The sequence below is a fragment of the Aquila chrysaetos genome, chromosome 14 (genome assembly GCF_900496995.4).
Source record: "Aquila chrysaetos chrysaetos chromosome 14, bAquChr1.4, whole genome shotgun sequence".
Taxonomy (NCBI): domain Eukaryota; kingdom Metazoa; phylum Chordata; class Aves; order Accipitriformes; family Accipitridae; genus Aquila; species Aquila chrysaetos.
Genome location: NC_044017.1, coordinates 18,548,268 through 18,567,424, shown reverse-complemented (window position 1 = coordinate 18,567,424; position 19,157 = coordinate 18,548,268). Strand labels below are relative to the sequence as shown.

General features: G+C 37.2%; 1 protein-coding gene across 1 annotated transcript in view; it reads right to left on the bottom strand.

The window, feature by feature from the left end:
• The window catches only part of DIS3 (DIS3 homolog, exosome endoribonuclease and 3'-5' exoribonuclease), a 23,204-nt gene extending 4,047 nt beyond the window's left edge, over nt 1-19,157 (bottom strand). The window contains exons 1-20 of the mRNA XM_030036424.2: nt 18,881-19,157; nt 16,565-16,722; nt 15,036-15,229; nt 14,846-14,919; nt 13,570-13,737; nt 12,478-12,642; nt 11,443-11,556; nt 11,215-11,352; nt 9,971-10,117; nt 8,628-8,744; nt 7,671-7,772; nt 6,946-7,010; nt 6,765-6,849; nt 6,005-6,132; nt 5,449-5,535; nt 4,258-4,414; nt 2,399-2,613; nt 1,124-1,292; nt 537-695; nt 8-130 (exon numbers count right to left, since the gene is read on the bottom strand). Coding sequence (XP_029892284.1) covers nt 8-130; nt 537-695; nt 1,124-1,292; nt 2,399-2,613; nt 4,258-4,414; nt 5,449-5,535; nt 6,005-6,132; nt 6,765-6,849; nt 6,946-7,010; nt 7,671-7,772; nt 8,628-8,744; nt 9,971-10,117; nt 11,215-11,352; nt 11,443-11,556; nt 12,478-12,642; nt 13,570-13,737; nt 14,846-14,919; nt 15,036-15,229; nt 16,565-16,722; nt 18,881-19,114 — 2,799 coding nt within the window. The 5' untranslated portion in view covers nt 19,115-19,157. The remainder of the gene's footprint in view (nt 1-7; nt 131-536; nt 696-1,123; nt 1,293-2,398; nt 2,614-4,257; nt 4,415-5,448; nt 5,536-6,004; nt 6,133-6,764; nt 6,850-6,945; nt 7,011-7,670; nt 7,773-8,627; nt 8,745-9,970; nt 10,118-11,214; nt 11,353-11,442; nt 11,557-12,477; nt 12,643-13,569; nt 13,738-14,845; nt 14,920-15,035; nt 15,230-16,564; nt 16,723-18,880) is intronic.

Genomic DNA, 19,157 nt, shown 5'->3' with positions numbered 1-19,157 from the left:
GCCTTACCTTTGGTTCTACCAACACCATCCGAATTTTCTGATGTTGGATGTTGGAAGCATCTAACATAATGTTCACTTTAACTTTATCAAATACATGTAATGTTGTGTCTTCCACAGTAAGTGACGGTACCTGAAAGTTCAAATTTTGTATAAATACTCACTGCTTACAATGTCTTATGTTTTTATAGAAATAAATATTTTTGTATGAAGTTATTAAAGTTACGTGTCAATAAAAATGAACACAAATTACTGTCCTGAATGTTCAGAGTGTCATAATATGTGCCACATACATTTTTGTGGTATTTAGTCAGATAATTAGGTATTAGTAGAATCTATTACAGAAACCAGTTCCTGTCAGAACCTGTTTATTTAGACTTATAAAGACAATTGTGGCACTACTACTACAGATTAATAAATTTGCATTTAGAAAAGGCTCTCTTACCCTTCTAAATCCAACTAGAATATATTTTAGTCAATCTGCTCACTTACCAAATCAAAAATCAAAGGTATTTAAGAACAAACCTTATAAAACGTACCTCATTGTTGTAATCCAGTCTTGGTGTTGGTTTTCCTTTTTCTTCAAAGAAGACTGTTCCTTCTAACCCATACTTGGGAATCAGAACCACAACTGCATTTTTTCTTACAAATAATATATATGCATCTTCATTCACTATTCCTTTGCTTTTGAAGAACAGCTGTAACAAAAGTAAAATACATGAATAAGGAGAAAAAAGCACTAGAACAGTCTCTTTTGGATTATAAATATACTGGCTTAAAAAAATAAAAATAGTTATATACAAATCTATACTCCATGCTAATTACACACCATATACTGAAAGCAGATTAAAAAAAATCCCATTAAATGTTTACAACATTACTGTAGAATTAAGCATTCATCATATTTATAAAACACACAAAGTAAAAAGAATCCTCAAGATATCATTATTCTAAATTTTTCAGGATCGGCAATGCAATGTTGAAGCTTTTCCTCAAAGCAGCTGCCCCCATTCTTAATCATTCCTGCAGACTTGCTTGATTTTGCTCTACAAAGTACAACTCAACGTTCCCTCCTTTCCTTTAACATCAACATGAATTGTCCATAGTTGATCTCAGAACTTCTTACCTGTGTATGGAATGCGACAGATGCTCTTTGTGCGTACTGAGCCATTTTATGTCGGTAATTGAGATTTTTACACATATCTGCTAGTTTATGTTTATCTGTAAGTTCTGGGTAAGTGCTGTCTGCTCCTATGGCCACTGCCAAAAGTCGATGTACTATAATGTCAGCATACCTGCAAAGATGCAATGAAATGGTCAATGACATATCAAAACATACTTTAAAAAAAAAAAAAGTTCCTGAATATAATTTTGTTTTTATAAATCTTGTAGATCAAAAAGTCTTTGTAATAATGACGGTCTGCTGATAAATCCATATATTAATTCAAGATCACTCTCTTTGCTGACCAAAGATACACTCTGCAGAGCCAGAATGAACTGTACTGTTTTCTAAGAGAAATTCTTTACTATATTCTACCAACAGAGCCTGTATTGCTGAATGTTTACAAAGAAGAAACAAAGTTTTATTTTTGGACTAAAGAATGATGTTTCACCATGGCAGCTTAAGCTGCTCCCTCTTCCATTTCCCATGAACTAGACAAACTTAGTGTACAGTGGTATTTCAATGCCATTGATCTGCAAACCATAATCACACTTGAACTTCTCGGTATATAACTTTTATTAGAACTTCAGCCAGGAGCTTTTTAACACATCCATCAGCAACTAGAATTTACTATTAGGACTCCTAGAAGCTCCACAAATTATCCACACAAATGCATAGGAATTTTAATCCACCTGTAAGAGGTTTCACTTGAAATGTTTCTAAGGAGCAAAATATACCGACAATTATTCTCCTCAAAACTTAGATACTTCTTGGTTAAAAGAAGAAAACACCCTCATTTGCAATTTCATTACAGTGCAACAGCTACAGTAGCAAGTTTCAAATTAGCAATGTTTTTATATGTAAAATACAGTCTCCTCAAAATTTAAACACATTTCCCACCTGAAAAATGACTGACCAAACTCTGCCCCACTCTCTGGTTGAGTTATACAATGCTAAGTGATCCTGAAGTGCATTTCTATGCCAGAGAGATGCATTAGGGATGCATTTCTCTTATGAGTCTTTAAAAAATTTTATTAGACCTTAGGAGTCGCAGACAGCGGACCTCGCAGCTTACATGAAGATGGATCACCATGTAAAGCCACTGCTGTCTCAATTGAAATCTAAAGCTGAAAAGAAACAGTATTTTGTTTTAAATGGACAACACCACAGTTTAAAATAGAATTTCTTCACAAACACACCACTCTTTTGTTCTCTGAAACTTTTATAAAATAAAAGTACCTTCTAATGGGTGAGGTAAAGTGGGTATAAATAGGTGAGGCTAAACCATAGTGATGAAAATCGTTATCCATTCCAGAGCAGAAATACACTGCTTGCATCATGCAGCGAGTGGTCAAAATCCGCAACAGTGTATTTAGATAGGGGAACTCAGGAGATTCAGCTTTGTCTAATGATTCAGCTAAAGCCTTTGCTGAATCTGTCTTGATTTCTAAATTCTGGAAGGAGGAAAAAAAAAAAAAAAGTCAGGTATTACTAGCAAATATTAACAGAGTATAAGCAGAAATGTAACAGCTACATCCATATTGATCTTGGCAACTGGCAGAGGTATCACACCTAATAACCTAATGGAATGCCACTATCACCCCCCCCCCCCCAAAAAAAAAAAAAAAAAATCCACCCATGCACAGATCCATCCCTCATTATTACTAGTGCTCTATGCAAATGATGAGCAACTAAGTCAGTAGCCTAGGAATTTAGGAAAGACATCCATTCAGAACTAAGAAACACTTTATGCTAATATTAAAAAGTTTTTTGTATTTCCTTTGGTTTCATTTTTCTATCCTTTTATTGAATAAATCAGAAGGGAAATGGGGAAAAAAACAAAGTATTTATGCTACACAAAGATTCTCATCCAAGCACAATGTAAGCAGTAATCAACCCTCTTCTATTTCCTCCACAAAACTATTAAAGCTTATACTTGGAAAAGTGATTTGTAAAACTAGTACTGTATTACATTAAGTTTGTTCCGTGTTTGCTAGTGTTCCCTGATAAAAATTCAGGTAGCATGAAAATAAAGAATGCATTTTTAATTTACAGTCACACAACTAAGTTTCTTCACAAGAATCAGCATGTCCTTTCCTTCATGTACATGTACACCACTGACAAGAAACTATGACCTAGAGATCAAAGTATGTCTGTATTATGGTAAAATAATTGCATATTTATTACAAAAGTTTAACAAAAACATAGCATATTAATGCCTAATTGTGATGGTTCTGTCAGGGTAGTAAAAAGTCACTTTGGTTTACCAAAGGAACTTTTGTCTATGCACAGGAATTTAGCTTTCCAAATAAAATGGTACTTTAAAAATAATTTTCAGAGTACAAATGAAATCATTATAATTATTCCAGTTTTATAGCAGAGGAAAATGAAATGGGTTGGGTTTGGGCTTGTCTGTTAATCTTACACTGACAGAATTTGGGAGTTTCTGTCTTGCCCATAGAAAAAAAAAAGGGGGGGAGGGGAAGAGTTGAAGGGAAAGGAAATATGAGTGCACATCACAATGTCTAAAAGTTAACTTTAAAAATTTAGCTCCAAGGGGGCCCACAACCTTTAAATAAAAGGTCCTGAAACTGGAAAAATCATTTTTCAGTTCAGACTTGTTAATTCAATCAGACTTGTTTCAGGCTAAATTAACCTCTAACTGATCTGAGGAGAGGATGGAAACTATGAACACACATGAACACACTTTCTTACTTCCTGACTTTGAGACATGTTATTTGATGTGATTGGCCAATTTTTAAATACATGAATGATGTATGTGATCCGAAGCCAAAAACTGGCTCAAAAATCACACGTGGCTTGGAGAGGAGAAACATTTACAGCACACAAGAGTTACAATACAAAAGACTTAGAGTGATTTGCTTTCTTTGCCTATGAAAGAGTTTTTAAAAAGCACAAGATTCTTCCTTTCATCTAGAGGTAGAGATATCTTGCTGCAGGTACCAGCAATTTCAAAGTGTAGCTGACACACTGTCAAAATACTGCTTTCCAACCCTTATTCTTGGGTAAGTGGCCAACCAGAGAGAAAACACAACTTTTTATAATTAATTGACTTAATTAGCATGGTAAAAACTTGCCTTGGACTTTGCTGCCTTCACAAGGATGTCATAATTTGATGGGGGAGGAGCAGGATGCTTCCTGAGTAAAGCAAACTCTGGGAACTCTTCGTAAATTTTTTGTGCTACAGAGACATTGGCAAGCAACATGAACTCTTCAACCATGGAATTTGTTTCTCTATCAACATAAAATAAAATTGTTAGAAAAGCATTAAATTATATATTTGGTTTGAGTGCCTAATGAAGAAACACTCCACTATCCTAATAATATTATATAACAATAACTAGTGGCTTTGAACATTTATACAATTAGGCAAACATTTCAAAGACTAAAAACATAACAATTATTTACTAAGTTTCAAATAATGAGTCAGATATTAAAAAAAAAGCCTAAAATATTCTAAAATAACGAATTAAAGAAAAATGCTCTTTGAAATGTCCAAAAAGACCAACAGATAAGCCTCTTGATTTCTTCCTAAGAGTACTGTTCAAATATCATGCATATGAACTTTGAAAGCACCATGTTTGCACACCGTAATGCCGTGACAGTATACATAACTAAGTGTAGATTTTAGCACAGAAATTCAGTAGTAGTGTGAGAGAAAGCAAGTACCTAGCTTTAGAAATTAAATCAGTAGCTCCATTCCTAGAACTCAGTAAGATTGTCTCTATCGCTCTGCACATGTGCAATAACTGCTCTGTTGTTCTTAATCTGTGTTTCAGTAATCCATAACTCCAAGTTCTACTTTCTCTCCTTTGTTAATACCAAAAGGAGAGCATCACAGAGAAGCCAGTGGGATAGAGAAAGTTTGAACCTTAGTGCTCCATTAAATCAGCAATAAAGACTTAAGTTCATATATGAAGCATACAGTTCAAAACTTGCTTCATAAATAGCACAGTAAAATACAGAGGAATTCTCTTTTCTAGGATCAGCTTGCCCAGAGAAGTTGCAGACACCCCATCATTGGAAGTGTTCAAGGTTGGACAGGGCTTTGAGCAACCTGGTCTAGTGAAAGATGTCCCTGTCCATGGCAGGCGGCTTTGGACTAGATGACCTTTAAAGCTCCCTTCCAACACAAATCATTCTATGATTCTATGACTGTCCTGCACTATTATAGGAACTTCGTATACTATTAAGTAAATGTTGCTACTTAAAACATGCCTTTAATTCCATCCCTGCCCCGAATTAACTGAGGAAAAGAAAAGGCATACTTGAGCTCCTTAGCCTGCAGATCGATAGGATCATGAGTTTCACTGTCCATGTGGAAACGAACTTCTGGTGAGGAAAGTGTCAAGGCTCTAGAAGACAGTAAGTGGTATTAACGAACTATAGTAAAGAAGACATAGCACCTGAGTTGCAACTCTGTACACAGCATCTGGGTTTATCATGAAACTGTAACTTAAAATTAGCAGAAATTAAAACTAAAATTGTGAAATCAATGTTCAAATTTGCAGAAATTATGATACTGACACACATAAAGAGTGCTCCTAAAATTTCAAATGCTACTCCTCTGGTTGTGTTTTTATAATGACTGTAAGAAATCCATATTGATTGATCTTGTGAAGAAAAAGTTAACATCCCAAGTTTGTACTTTTGGGGAAATGAAGACAGGCATTTTTATGCAAATTGAAATGGCAAAACACTCTCTTTCAAAAGATCTTCACTGGAAAAATGGACACAGAGGACCATTATACAGTTTGACAGCAAAAAATAGCCAGGAAAAAAAAAAAAGGGAAAAAAATGGAACAGGGACACTGCACAGTTTACCCATTATCAATTCTTTTCTTCTTCAGAATTTTTGCTAATTTGTTTAGTCCACGTAGGCTGGTAGTAATATCATCATTCATAGTTGTTGAATCAATTCTCATCTGTGCTTCGGCGTATGTAAGAGAAGCCTTGAAGATGTTTAAAAAAAAAAAAAAAAAAAAAAGACATATCATGACACATAATTGACTACTGAAAAGAAAAACATAATTCTGCCTTGCAGAAACTGAAGTTTGCTGCCAAAGTTGGTTCACAATAATACAAAACTTTACATTCAACACCTAAATGCATGTCATTCTCAAAGAACAATGGACAAAACAGGACAGATCTATGCAAGATATTAAGAAATACCAGGCATTTACAGTGGTTTTTTATGCTGAGCACAGATGTATTTTATACATTAGAAGTCTAATTTTCAGAAATATATTAAACATCTACAGAGTCCACTGAATTTAACTGAAAATGACAACTAGCTGGTACATACTAACCATGTCCAACATACGTATCAATACATTTATACCTTTAAAATGAAATATCCTAACAAAGTAACTGCACAAAAAACATTGCAGCCTTAAAGATTTAAAAGAACAGGGCAGAATCAAACATCATCTTTATTTTTAGGATTTAAGCATGATTTTCTAATTCTAAGAAAACATAAATCAGTAAACAGAAGAAAACTTTATGATAATAAAGTCTGTTGATCATTGTTTTTATAAAAAGGTGTCCAGCTTTTTTTCAGAAGTATAATATATATGTGACTAACCTTGGAATTAATAATACTCTTTGTAAATCTGGTTTTTAGAATTTCAGCCTTATGGTTCATCTCCCATATACATGAAAATGCAAGCCTATGACAGGGAGAAGGGGAGAAAATCTGTTAAAATCCACATATAAACACCCGGAGTGTCTTGTCATTGATCAAAGTATGGACCATATACATATACCTGTCCACATTAGATCTCAGGGAGCATAAATTGGAACTAAGTAACTCTGGAACCATATCAATCCTCTGCAAAGTAAAGAATAAAAATAATGATTAGTTAAAAGTATGTACTTTAACTTCCTGATTTTTAATATACTAAAAGCTTAGAAATAACAATTATTTTTTTGCTAAGAAAGCTCGGATTTCTGAAAGAAAAGTAAGCTACTTCAGAGGAAAGTCACTCCAAGATCCATTTTAATTATCAGCTTTTCAGTAACAGTTATTTCTGAAAAGAAACTGTGGTCTGTGTGAAATAAGTTAAAATAAACAGGACTAAGTGTACAGTTGTAATGAATACAAATCATAGGAAACAATAGAGATTTAGCTATCTCCAGAAAAAACAATGGAAAAGGCAAAACCAGGCCACTGGCAACTTCAGTTTGGTATTAAAACAGTAGTCCAGTTTCAGAACTACATGTTATTAATGCTTCAAACAGGAGTTAAAAGGGATATTCTAGAGATAATGGATTTAAAATGAAAAAATTCTCCCTCTTGCTGTCCAGACTGAATGACAGAAAGCACCTTCATTTTGATAGTCTGAGGCAAACTAAATGCAGCCCAAAGGAGTCTACTTTTTTTTTTATCTTAGTTTAGAGATGTCTCTACTCCTGAGAATTGAAAGAGGAAAGCAACGAAAAATCCAACCACTTAATTGTATAAAAAGCTTTTTATATAGAAAACAATTACTTTTTCACACAGATAGACTGTTGTTCCTCTTTTTGCCGACTCCTCATCCAAAGCATTTCCTGGGCGAATAAAATGACTGACATCTGCGATATGTACACCAACCTAAAAAACAAGCATCACATTACGCATCTTACAAAAGAGAAATAGTTCTCAACATGAAAGAAACTTTCTCAAGTTTTTATTTACAACCCAATTTACCCATTCCCAGTTCCCTTCAGCAGCTCCTATATTTAGTAATAGAAATAGTTAAAACCTATCTTACTGATATTAAAAAAAAAAATGAAGAGTTGCAGCAATTATGCAAAATAAGGGCATGCAGACATTTAGTGGAAAGTTAGATTCATTACCAATGCAACTCTTCTTGCCTGGGGCCTCAAATAACCTCTTTCATTTTCTTCAAGGTTCACTGCAAATTTGTTATTGTTTTTCTGTTTGCTAGACCTTCCATTTTGGCACACTCTGCTATTACAATTACAAATTAATTTATAACAAAGAAAACCTGACTAAATCAGATAAAGGGGGTAGAGAACTGGTGTTAAGCCTGTAGCTTTTTTATGCTTTTTCTTTTTTTAAATAAAATAATCATTCCTTAGGCATTACAGAAGTAGCTTTGCTTTTTCTACTGGAAGTTCCTTATCTAGCTGTAGATAGCCATGTTTATACTTAGCTAAAGCAGTAAATAAATTATATGTTAATTTCCCATGCCAAATGAGCAGAAAGCAGGGTGAATTTAGAAAACATTAAATTCCCACTTCTGACACTGATGTAATGCAAATCAACTCTGTTTCTTTATTACCATCTCGCAGTTGTGTGAACACCACTAATTTCTTTTACAACAGATCTAGAGCTTTGCTCATGTCATTTACTATTACCACTACTGCACTGTTTGTAAAATAAAGGAAGTAGTAAATAAATAAATAACTGGCTTCATTAAAAAAAAAAAAAAGGAAACAATACCTCTATATTTCCATTTTCTACTTCTCTACAATGTAATGCATCATCAATATCTGTACAGCCAGGAGGATCAACACTACAAACATACAGATGCCTTAAGTCCTCCCTGTATTTCATATCCTGGGGCGGGGGGAAAAAAAAAAAAAAAAAAAAAAAAAGTTTTCAAGAACATCTTCCATATCAAAATAAAAATGATCATTTGAGAAAAGGCACTTCGCATAACATTTTCCAAAGCAACCAAATATTTTCAGAGCGCTTTTTTGTTTTGTTTTAGGACAAGATTTACAGTAATATTTATTTATAAGATCAAAACAGATATGCGGAAACTACAGTAACAGAAAAACTAAGATGATGATGAAGTATTGAGAATTTTTCTGTTTTACAGCAAACAGGAAGAGAAACAGAGCAAAACCACAATCTTTTCATGATCTCAGAATTAGCAGGACCAGGAATCAAGTCTTTTTTAAGTGAAATTATGACTGATGTCCAGCTGGACAAATTGTTTAGGATATGACTGTTCTCAACCAACTTCAGCTTTCTAAGGCTTAGATGTCTAGACAGTTGAAAGAACTGCACACTTTGGAAGTATCTACCTTTGCATGATTGCTGCAAAAAGATCTCAGATAGGTATCTTCGACCAGACAACTGACTTTGACAGCTAATTTACACAAAGATCCCTCCTTCAGTTTCCACATTCAAAAGAAATGGGAGCAGGTAATAAATTATTATAAAAGTAGCCCACCTCAAAGAAATTAAAATACAGAAAACACACAAAAAACCCCGTATCATGTTCAAATTGTTCCCTGATGACATTTTTCCATACATTCTAAACCGACTATTTCCCATCTTTATGCTACTGGGGGGGAACCTGGAATTCACTAACAGCGTTTAAAATGAGCAATTCTGCAAACATCAATTTCTCTTTCTCTAATTACTTTACTGGATTATAGCAGGATATATTAAAGTCTCCTCTCCTCAGATGATTTTAGGGATGACACTGGCTGCCACATTTGGTTACAAAGCTATTAGGAAGATAAAAAACTCTTAGGGATGATCTTACAATTATTTGAACTGTAGTCTCTCTCCTTTGCAAAAAAACCTTCTTTTATATTTTTATTTTTTAATGAAATCCGTAATATGTTTTTTATCTTAAAATATCTATCACTAACAAACACAGTTTTAGCCAAAATCCAAAAACTTGCAGAGGCCTTGTTTCCATAGGAAATCTGGCTGGTTTTGGACAACATTTCTCCTCTATTTTTGGTGCACTGGGATATCCAAGAATGTCACAGTTTGATCTGAAGGAGAAGGCACAGTAATTATTACAATAATTTAAAAGTTATTACCTGTTCTGTAATGCTCCACGGCATTTTTGGTAGGAAACTAAGGACACCCTGGGAAAAGGGCTGATGAGGGACATCATGTTCAAGCAGAAGAACTTCTGTCTCGGTCTCTTTATCTCCAGCACTTCCCAAGTTTTTTACAAAATGACCCTGAGAAACAATATACATACATACAAATATATACATACACATACACACATGCACATCAGGCAATATTGTTTGCTCAAAAATAGGTATGAGACCACTATCTCAGAAGTTATTAGTATATTAAACTACACAGAAGGAGTAATCTTTCCTTCATCAGTTAACTTTCTCATCTTTAAGAGAGAAATTTAATTTCAACCATTTAATTGATTCAGTAAGTCTGAACTTTGTACTTCCCCCTCTTTTCCTAGAATGGCACTAAATTCTCCACATTTAAGACCACAAAAATTGTAAACGTGGCAATTCAGTTTTGCAAAAAAGAAAAAACATTTCTGTATAAGCAGTAAAACTAATAAGGTCTAATTTCTCTATGAGTTTGTGTTGTGCCACACATCCCACTCCCTAATACATTAAATCTACTTCCTTCCCCATGCATGTCACCCTCTGCAGTTATGGTGTCTTTAACACTCCTTCCATGTATTTTCCAAGTTTCCTTCATTTCTCTAAACATGCATGAGACAGCTGTGCTCTCGTTCATTACAAGCTATGCATTCCTACACAAGTCAACGGAAGCCTCCTCAAAACGTGATGTTCAACACAAATTTAAACAAGTGTCCTCAATTTCTCTTACATCCTCCTCTATATTTACAAAGAACTTTTAAGAACTTAATTACCTGTAACTCTGCCCGACTGGCAGTTTGACTGAATCTGGCCAATGTGTTTAAAAATACTTGCCAGGATAGTGATCAGTGTGGGGATGCAAAGGCACAGCGAAAGGTTCACATTTCTAGGAACCCAGACTAAAAAAGGCGGTCCCTAGTCTAAATAAAGCACCTTAATTAGCACATGTATGTTCACTGCAGAACCTAAGGACCAAGTTTTTAAGTATGATAACCCATACCTGGTTTTTTGGTGATAAGAGTAAACTAAATCATTTAGAGACTTCCTTAATTTGCACCATCAAAGAACGGCACTCAAGGAACTTAAAATTCACATCAACACTTTTGAAGTTAGTCAGCATTACAGATAATAATAAACATCTTAGCTAATAAACACATAAAAATCAGATAGATAAAAGTTCAGAAGAAAACACTTAAACTTACATTAGGATACCTGGAATTCCTGGGCCAACCGTCAATGGCAACAATTATTCTTTGTCCTTCCAATGTATCTGCTTGTCTTGTTTCTATTCGAATGCGAGGAATTCTGCGATCAGCTGGTGTAAACAAATGGCGCCGTGCCTATTAACATCCAAAAAAAGGAACAAATAATTTCTAACTAAAGAAAAAAAAAAAAAATCTGCACTTACAATAACTTGATTATTTCCCTACCTCTTTGATCTGTGATTTGGAAAGCATGCCACAGAACGGTCGCCAGTTTCGTTTTATAATGCCCACTACTTTTCCTGTAGGTCTCAGCATGTCCTTGTTAACAGAAGTCTTCAGCTGGTAGAAAACATGGGGGTTAAAAACAAAACTGTCTGACCTCACGGTAACATGCCTGACTGCAGCACATATCTCAAACCTTGGTGGTTTATCAACTTAAGTGTCACTATAATGCCATAAATTCTATTATGACTTCATAAGCAGAACTATGCCTCCCTGTGCTTTGCATGACACTTAATATTTTTAGTATGTGACATGACTACTTTGTTGGCTTTTTTTTTTTTAAATGGACATTGTTCCCGAAAAACAAAAACAGCAGAAGATGGCTCTGAAGAAATGCTATCTTTTTTCCACTGTCTCTGCTTACTACACAACTATGTCCCTTTTCTTTTCCAACCTATTATTGTAATTTTCCAGAGTCTTTTACATTGCTTGAAAATTCTGCAGTAATTCTGAACACAATAATTAAAAAAGATTCCCATGGAATTTAGTGGGAAGATCATGTTTCTAAAGCAATTAAAATATTTGTTGGACAGGGTGGACATGCGTGAGCACTGCACGCACATTAAGCGGACTTACGGCAAGCTAAAGAATATTTTACAACTCGTTCCAAATGTATGCATTGCCTATAAAAGCTGACTGTCATCATGATACAACACCTGCTCCTATTCTAGCAAATCCTAATCTGCACATCAGTAGATAGCTTTGCATTATTACCCGAATACTCAGTAACTTTTGGATTTATTAAGTTTAACGAACTAACGTGGGAATTTCCGATTGGGTTTAAGTATCCATTTTATACATAATCATGTATTTAATGCAACTGTAGGACTACAATTAAGTTTTATAATTTCTGAATTCACAATAGCTTTTAGGAGTCAGTATAAAAAAGATGTATAAACCTCAAGCCTAACTGTCAGAGTACTGCAGATTTCATCACTCTCAACATAAGAGTTAAGTAAAAAATTATTTATATCATACAATGTTTTCTTTCTCCTCTTCATTTTCAATGTCATCTTCATTCTGGCCATCATCTTGCAAGATCACTGAGGACGGTGCCACCCATTCATCTTTTGCCAACAGCTCCACAGCTACAATATCTTCATGAACTGCTCGGTTTAAATGTTTCAGTCCCTGTATAATTATCTGGATTTTTTAGAAAACAAAATGAAAATACAAATATTCATGATGATAGCACCAGAAGACCCAGATCAAAGCAGTATAACAGAAGAGTATATATGCATAACAGGCTCTGCACTCTAAAACATTTTAAGGCACGTCTGCGATACATTTTTTCCTCTGCCTAGGTTTTTTTCAGTACTGATGATATTTCAGGATTCCAATTGCCTCTATAAAAAAAAAAATTTTGTTTTCCCCCGACTTTTTTTTTTTTTAAAAATCAGACAATCTGTCTATTTTTGCAGGCTAGGGGACTCCTCATACTACCAGGAAATAGGAATAAAAGAAACAGAGAGCCAGAGAAGCACCTCCAGCCACCACAAATAGGGAGGGAGGAGGCAACTGCTGCTGCTTGGAAACAGTGTCTGTACAACTGTGCCAACAGAGAATACAGTAGGCAGACAGGTGGGTTAACTGCTCGGAGGGGAACAGCCCATCAACTCAGCACCGGCTTGAAAATACCACGGGAAATAGAGTAAGAGAGCCCCAGAAGGGCTCACCACAGTTTTTCTGAAAATCCTCCTACAAACTTGTTTCTCTGTCTTTCACCTTATACTTCAAACTAATTAAAAAAAAAAAGGGGGCTATATTTTAGTCAACTGAAAAACTATTAACAACTAGGATTCAGCCTCATTTTATCAAATACTTTATCAAAACACAAAGTATAATTTTAAACACATTCTTTTTTCAAAAAGAGCATAGTCAACATTTCAGTAGTCTGTATCTATATAAACAAACAAATGAAAACAAAGAAAAAAGTCAAGAGAAACACAGGAGAGGAAAAATTACTATAATGCTCCATTTTAACATATGTCACCATGAAAGAATTACACTTTAAGTCATTACTGAGGTTAGTTAAAGTTCACAGCATGAAGACAAAAATGAAAAACTTACCTCTTTGTTTTCTTCAGCATCTCCATGAACCCAAACAGTAGCTTCAAGATAATTATCTCTGCTTGCCCTGTAAGTTCCTTGAAGGTAAACACCAGATTTTATTCCTTGCTGCAATTTGCTAAGAGGAATATGTTCTGGGAAAATTATTTTTCCACTTTCTATTTCTTTCTATTACAAAAAAAAAAAAAGAAAAAGAAAAAGAAAAAAAAGGGATCAAATGTTCAGACTTCTGTATTCATTATTCCAAAACTGAGCTCAGGAACATGACATTCAAGCTAACAAACTCCACAATCCTAACTATGTGTAGGTATGAGTATGCATAATAATGAAAAACTATTAAGCAGCAATTTTTCTAATGAAGCACAAAAAGCATAAAGAACATAGAAACATGGCAATTCTAGGAACTCCTCCTTTTCTGTTTGCCTGCAGTTACTTAAAAAGACACTGCACAAGTGACATACACTTTTATGTTGATTTGGACATACTGACTGAACATACACTTAGTGAAGAAAATATTAGCATAGTACTGCATAGTAAAGAGTATGGCACACAGTGAAAGCATATACTGTAAGCTACACGAAACATGAAAACACATTACTGTGACTAAACTTTGGAGCAGTCAGACAATTAATTACAGCTGAATGAACGAACTACAGCTAACTGCTGAAAAGATCAGCTGAGCCCTCCACTTTCTTCCCACTCTTGCATGTCCCATTCCATTCTGTTAGAACTAACTCTGATGAAATTAACCTTCCCATTTTTTGGTGGTGTTAGTTTTCAGCTATATCAGTCTTATCTGAAAATCTAAGCCTTGATTCTGATAAACACTGACCACAAAAATCAGAGCTTTTGATATAAAACACTTGTAATCAGTAATAAGTTTAAACATAAACTTTTAAACAGTAGACACAAAACAAAGATCTAAATGGTTTGCAATACACACTTTTGTAGTTTTCATTTTGTTTCCATTATTTCTAATATTTATACACTATCTTTAAGCAACTTATTATTCTCATCTTCACATCAGTTATCTAAAGCAACTGGCTTTTTACGAATAACTAGATACCTACTAATATGCATATAAGCAGCAGTAAAACCAGCTGCAATATTTCCTTTTTTCTTCTCAGTTGTCAAAAAGTTGTATCGGCAAAATGGTAACGAAGTCCAGAGTCCTCATATTCTAAACTGACTCTTATAGCCTGACATATGGTGTCCAAAAATATACTGCAAACCATTTGTGATTAGATTATTTTATAAAAAGAAAATAAAAACATACCCCTTCATCAGATACACAAGCAAGACGATCTACAAGATCAGGATTAGCTATCAAGCTTTTTATATACTCCTCACCTACAAAAGCACACACATAAATATTTATGCAAGAGATGCACTGGATTTAGGTATGAAAAGACTGCTGAGATTGTTTATCTGAGCAATAAATTAAACGTACGTGCCACTTCACTTACACGTATAAGCAGTTATCCCTTCCTCTAGAGCTTTCTCTTTATTAGTTCTGTCATTTGTTAAAAAGATAACTTGAATCTTCTCCTCATCCTCTATTTTCTTCAAGTGTTCACTGTACCATTTTACTGCTACCCGAATGGCTCTGTCATTGCGGTCATTAGAAGATTCTCCTTGCTCTTGCTGTATGTATGTTTCTCTAAATAAATTAAAAACAAAAAAAAAGGGGGAGGGTGGAACAAAACAAATCCCAACATCTATCCATACTTACAAAAATTTTTCAGACAAACAAGATCAAGACTGTGAGGCCAAAAGAATTACTGCTGTACCATTTTTATAGTATGTGTGACACTCTACAGGCCACTGAAGGCTGAGGAGACAGAAGGGTAAAGAAAAAGAGGAAGGAAGTGTTAATTTCTAATACAACCTTCTCACTGCCGATTGAAGAGGACTGCATTCAAGATGCTAGAACTATGGATTCAAAACACCTAGAACTACAATACTGCAGTATTGGAAACTACTTGTGAGCACAAATAAAGGCAAATTAATTGCATCTTCATTTCTTAAAGCTTTCTGTCACTAACTGACTAACAGGTTTCTGAATTTTGCTACAGACTGTCCTGGCAATATTAATAAAGCACTGGGAGTATGTTTAAAAGGGACACTAAAATGGCATTTTTCCATTGCTCAAGTTAACAGTCTTGTCTGTAAACTTTACTCAATATTCTAATCACCTTTTCATAATATATCTATGCTTATACTAATTATAAACCAGAAAAGCTCCTGGAACATGCAATAGGAATCCAATAGGATTCCTTAGAAGTATACAGTTCTATGCACTCCAATGTTTTTTTTTTTTTTTTTTACCTAGTTCACATGTTCCAGTTCTGTTTCCCCACTACTTTTACTGGACATCAGTACAACTTTGTGTCCTGGTTTCAGCTGGCATAGAGTTAATTGTCTTCCTAGTAGCTGGTACAGTGCTATGCTTCTGAGTTTGGTATGAGAAGAATATTGATAACACTGATGTTCTCAGTTGTTGCTAAGTAATGTTTAGCCTAAAGTCAAGGATTTTTCAGCTTCTCATGCCCTGCCAACAAGAAGGCTGGAGGGACACAAGAAGTTGGGAGGGGACACAGCCAGGGCAGCTGACCCAAAGTGGCCACAGGGGTATTCCATACCATGTGATGTCATGTCCAGTCTATAAACTGGGGGGAGTTGTGGGGGATCGCTGCTCAGGGACTAAGTAGGCGTCAGTCAGTGGGTGGGGAACAATTGCATTGTGCATCACTTGTATATTCCAATCCTTTCATTATTACTATTGTCATTTTATTAGTGTTATCATTATCACTATTAGTTTCTTCTTTTCTGCTCTATTAAACTGTTCTTATCTCAACCCATGAGTTTTACTTCTTTTCCCGATTCTGTCCCCTATCCCACTGGGTGGGGGGGAGTAAGTGAGCGGCTGTGTAGTGCTTAGTTGCTGGCTGGGGTTAAACAACACCACTTTGTTATACCATGTTCCACACCTTACCTATGATGTTCATTGGTGAAAGAATAGAAATGTTTTTCAGGGTTTTGAATCACATCCCTAATTCGCTTGTATACTGGTGCACTCCGATTCCTGACTTCTTGTAAGACCGTCTGTAGCACAATGACATTCTTAATAACAGGATCTTCAAGTATATCAATCTGAAGAACAAAATGGAAGTGAATCAAAACTGTTGTTTAATTCTATCCAACAACAGGACTTGAAATATTTGTTTGATTAATACGTAAAAAGCTAACATGAATAATGAGCTGCACTACTTCTGCCTTTTTCTCTCACCATTGGGAAACTGACCAGTATATTAAGCTGCTTCCTCCTGCTTGTGGGCAAAAAGTTCAAATAGGATTTTCCAGCCTCTCTGTGACCTGAATTTTGCTGGAGTGAAGATAAGGACTTATTCTGACTGCCACCAAATCCAGCCCCAAAGTATGCAGGACTCCAACCAAATTTAAGGCCAGGAGTACACTAGAAAATTTATTTACATAAGATGGGTTCTTGTAAATTATAATCTTTGTAAACAAAATACTTCTATGCCCAATCTGACAGTAATCCAACATAATTTAAAGGCTGTCTGCCACATGTCTTTGTGAGCAATGCAAACCATGAAGTAATACCTGACCACTGTTACACAGCTAACACGGACATGCCTGTGCACATGTAGGTTTAAGTTCTCTAAAACCAATCCCACTGTTGCACTGCAATTTTAATTTCAGCCGATTCAAATCAACTGGAATTCTGTTAGCTGCTCTTCACCTTTTCAAAGATCCTTTTTTTTGAGGAAATTTGTTAAAAAATTTTCAGCACTTTTCTTTGCCAACTCCTGACAGCTGTGGTGTGCAGGAGAGACAAATGTACACCAAAACCCCATGCACCTGTCAGGTAAAAAAGGTGAGCTTAGTTTCCTAAGCTTGTGGCAAGGAACTGTGCAAACCCACCTCCAAAAAGAGACATCAGTAAGGCTTTAGAGAGCATGGCTAAAAGAATTAAAAGCAATGCCAGACCAAGCTTCTCTGCATCTGATGTTTGGATGACCTAAAAGATTCAGAGCCATGTTCATAGGGCAAGAAATCCACTATTAATTCTAGGCACAAGCTGAATTACCAGGCCAAGCCTTACTGTTGCAATCCTGTTCCAGTTGCTAGGTAAAACCTTTTCCTACTGCTACCAAGATTTCCTAATCCCTGCTGCTCCAGTTCATGGCAGCATACCCTGGCACATCCTCAGAGTGCTCTATAGTATGTATATACAAACTTTGCCAACAGACACCAAGAAGTCCATGGGTAACAGGCTGAAAACATCCCTTGACTTGCTGTTGTGGGAAGAAAATCCTTACTTACACCTTTCGGGATGGGTAACTGCTGAAACACATGAGTGTTGTGCCCCCTCCTGAGTAATTCATGTTAGGATTCATTAATTACTTCCAGTCTCCCATGTCTGCACGGGGCTATTCTACTTTCTACAGATGTATTCAAAAGCAATCAAAAAAAACAAAAAAAAAAAAAGAGTCAAACATCGAGCTTGGGAATTCACTGCCTCTCAGCCCGGAATTCTACTGTCTGCACTCCCCAGAGTCAAGCCTTTGCACAATCAGCAAAGGGCTGCAACGTTCACCCCATGCTTCCGGAGTTCTACGGGGACGATTTTGCAGCCTCTATTCGTTACCTGAACTCAACATCACGGTATAGAGAACCTAGGCCTACGACAGCCTCTGACAAAGAGGATCGGTATTTAGGAAAATTCAGGTTGACAGGAAAATTCAGCGACCACCTGAAGATGCCGGCTGCTGCTTCAGAGTCTATTCGCTCTCCTTGCCTGCCTTTCCATACCCGTATCAGACCGCAACGGCTCAACGAAGAAATGCCGTCCTTTATTCCCACCGTTCGGGCAGCGAAACGTAAAACGGGAGCGTAGTCTGAAACCGGGCCGGCCTCGGCGATGCGGAAGGCCTACCTCGGCAGCTGGCAGGGAACGAACGGGCTCCGCAGGCCGGCATCACGCAGGCACGGGTAACGCCGGGGAGGCGCGGGCCCGAGAGAGCGCTGCCGAACGCGCCCGGCCAGCAGCGACGCCCGCGCCCCGCTCGGAAGGGCGCGGGCACAGCCACCCCCGCGCGGGTTTAGTCGCGGCCGGCGCAGGGCTGCAGGCCCCGCGGGGGACCCGGCCGGGCCCAGAGGGAGGCGGCGGGCCCTCCCTCCTCCTCCTCCTCCTCCGCGGCGCCCGGGCCCGCCCTCCTCCGCGGCTCGGCCGAGGCGGCCGCCGGCGCCCGCCCCCTCCCGCAGCACGCCTGCGGGGGCCGCTCACCTGGTGCAGGAGGAGGTTGGTGTCGGGCAGGAGGTAGTGCGGCCCGGGGCAGAGGCTGCTGGCGGCGCCGCTGGGCTGCGCCTCGAGGCCGCGGCCGGTGCCGGCGGGGCGCGGGGGGCAGAGGCGGCAGGCGGCGGCGCCGCAGGGGATGTCCTCGCGCAGGTAGTGCTCGCGCACCACCTTCACCACCGCGCCCGCCCGCGTGCGCTTCAGGAAGGTCCGCGAGGTCAGCATGGCGCGCGCGGCGCGGCCGCCCCGCCGCCTTCCCGGCACGCAC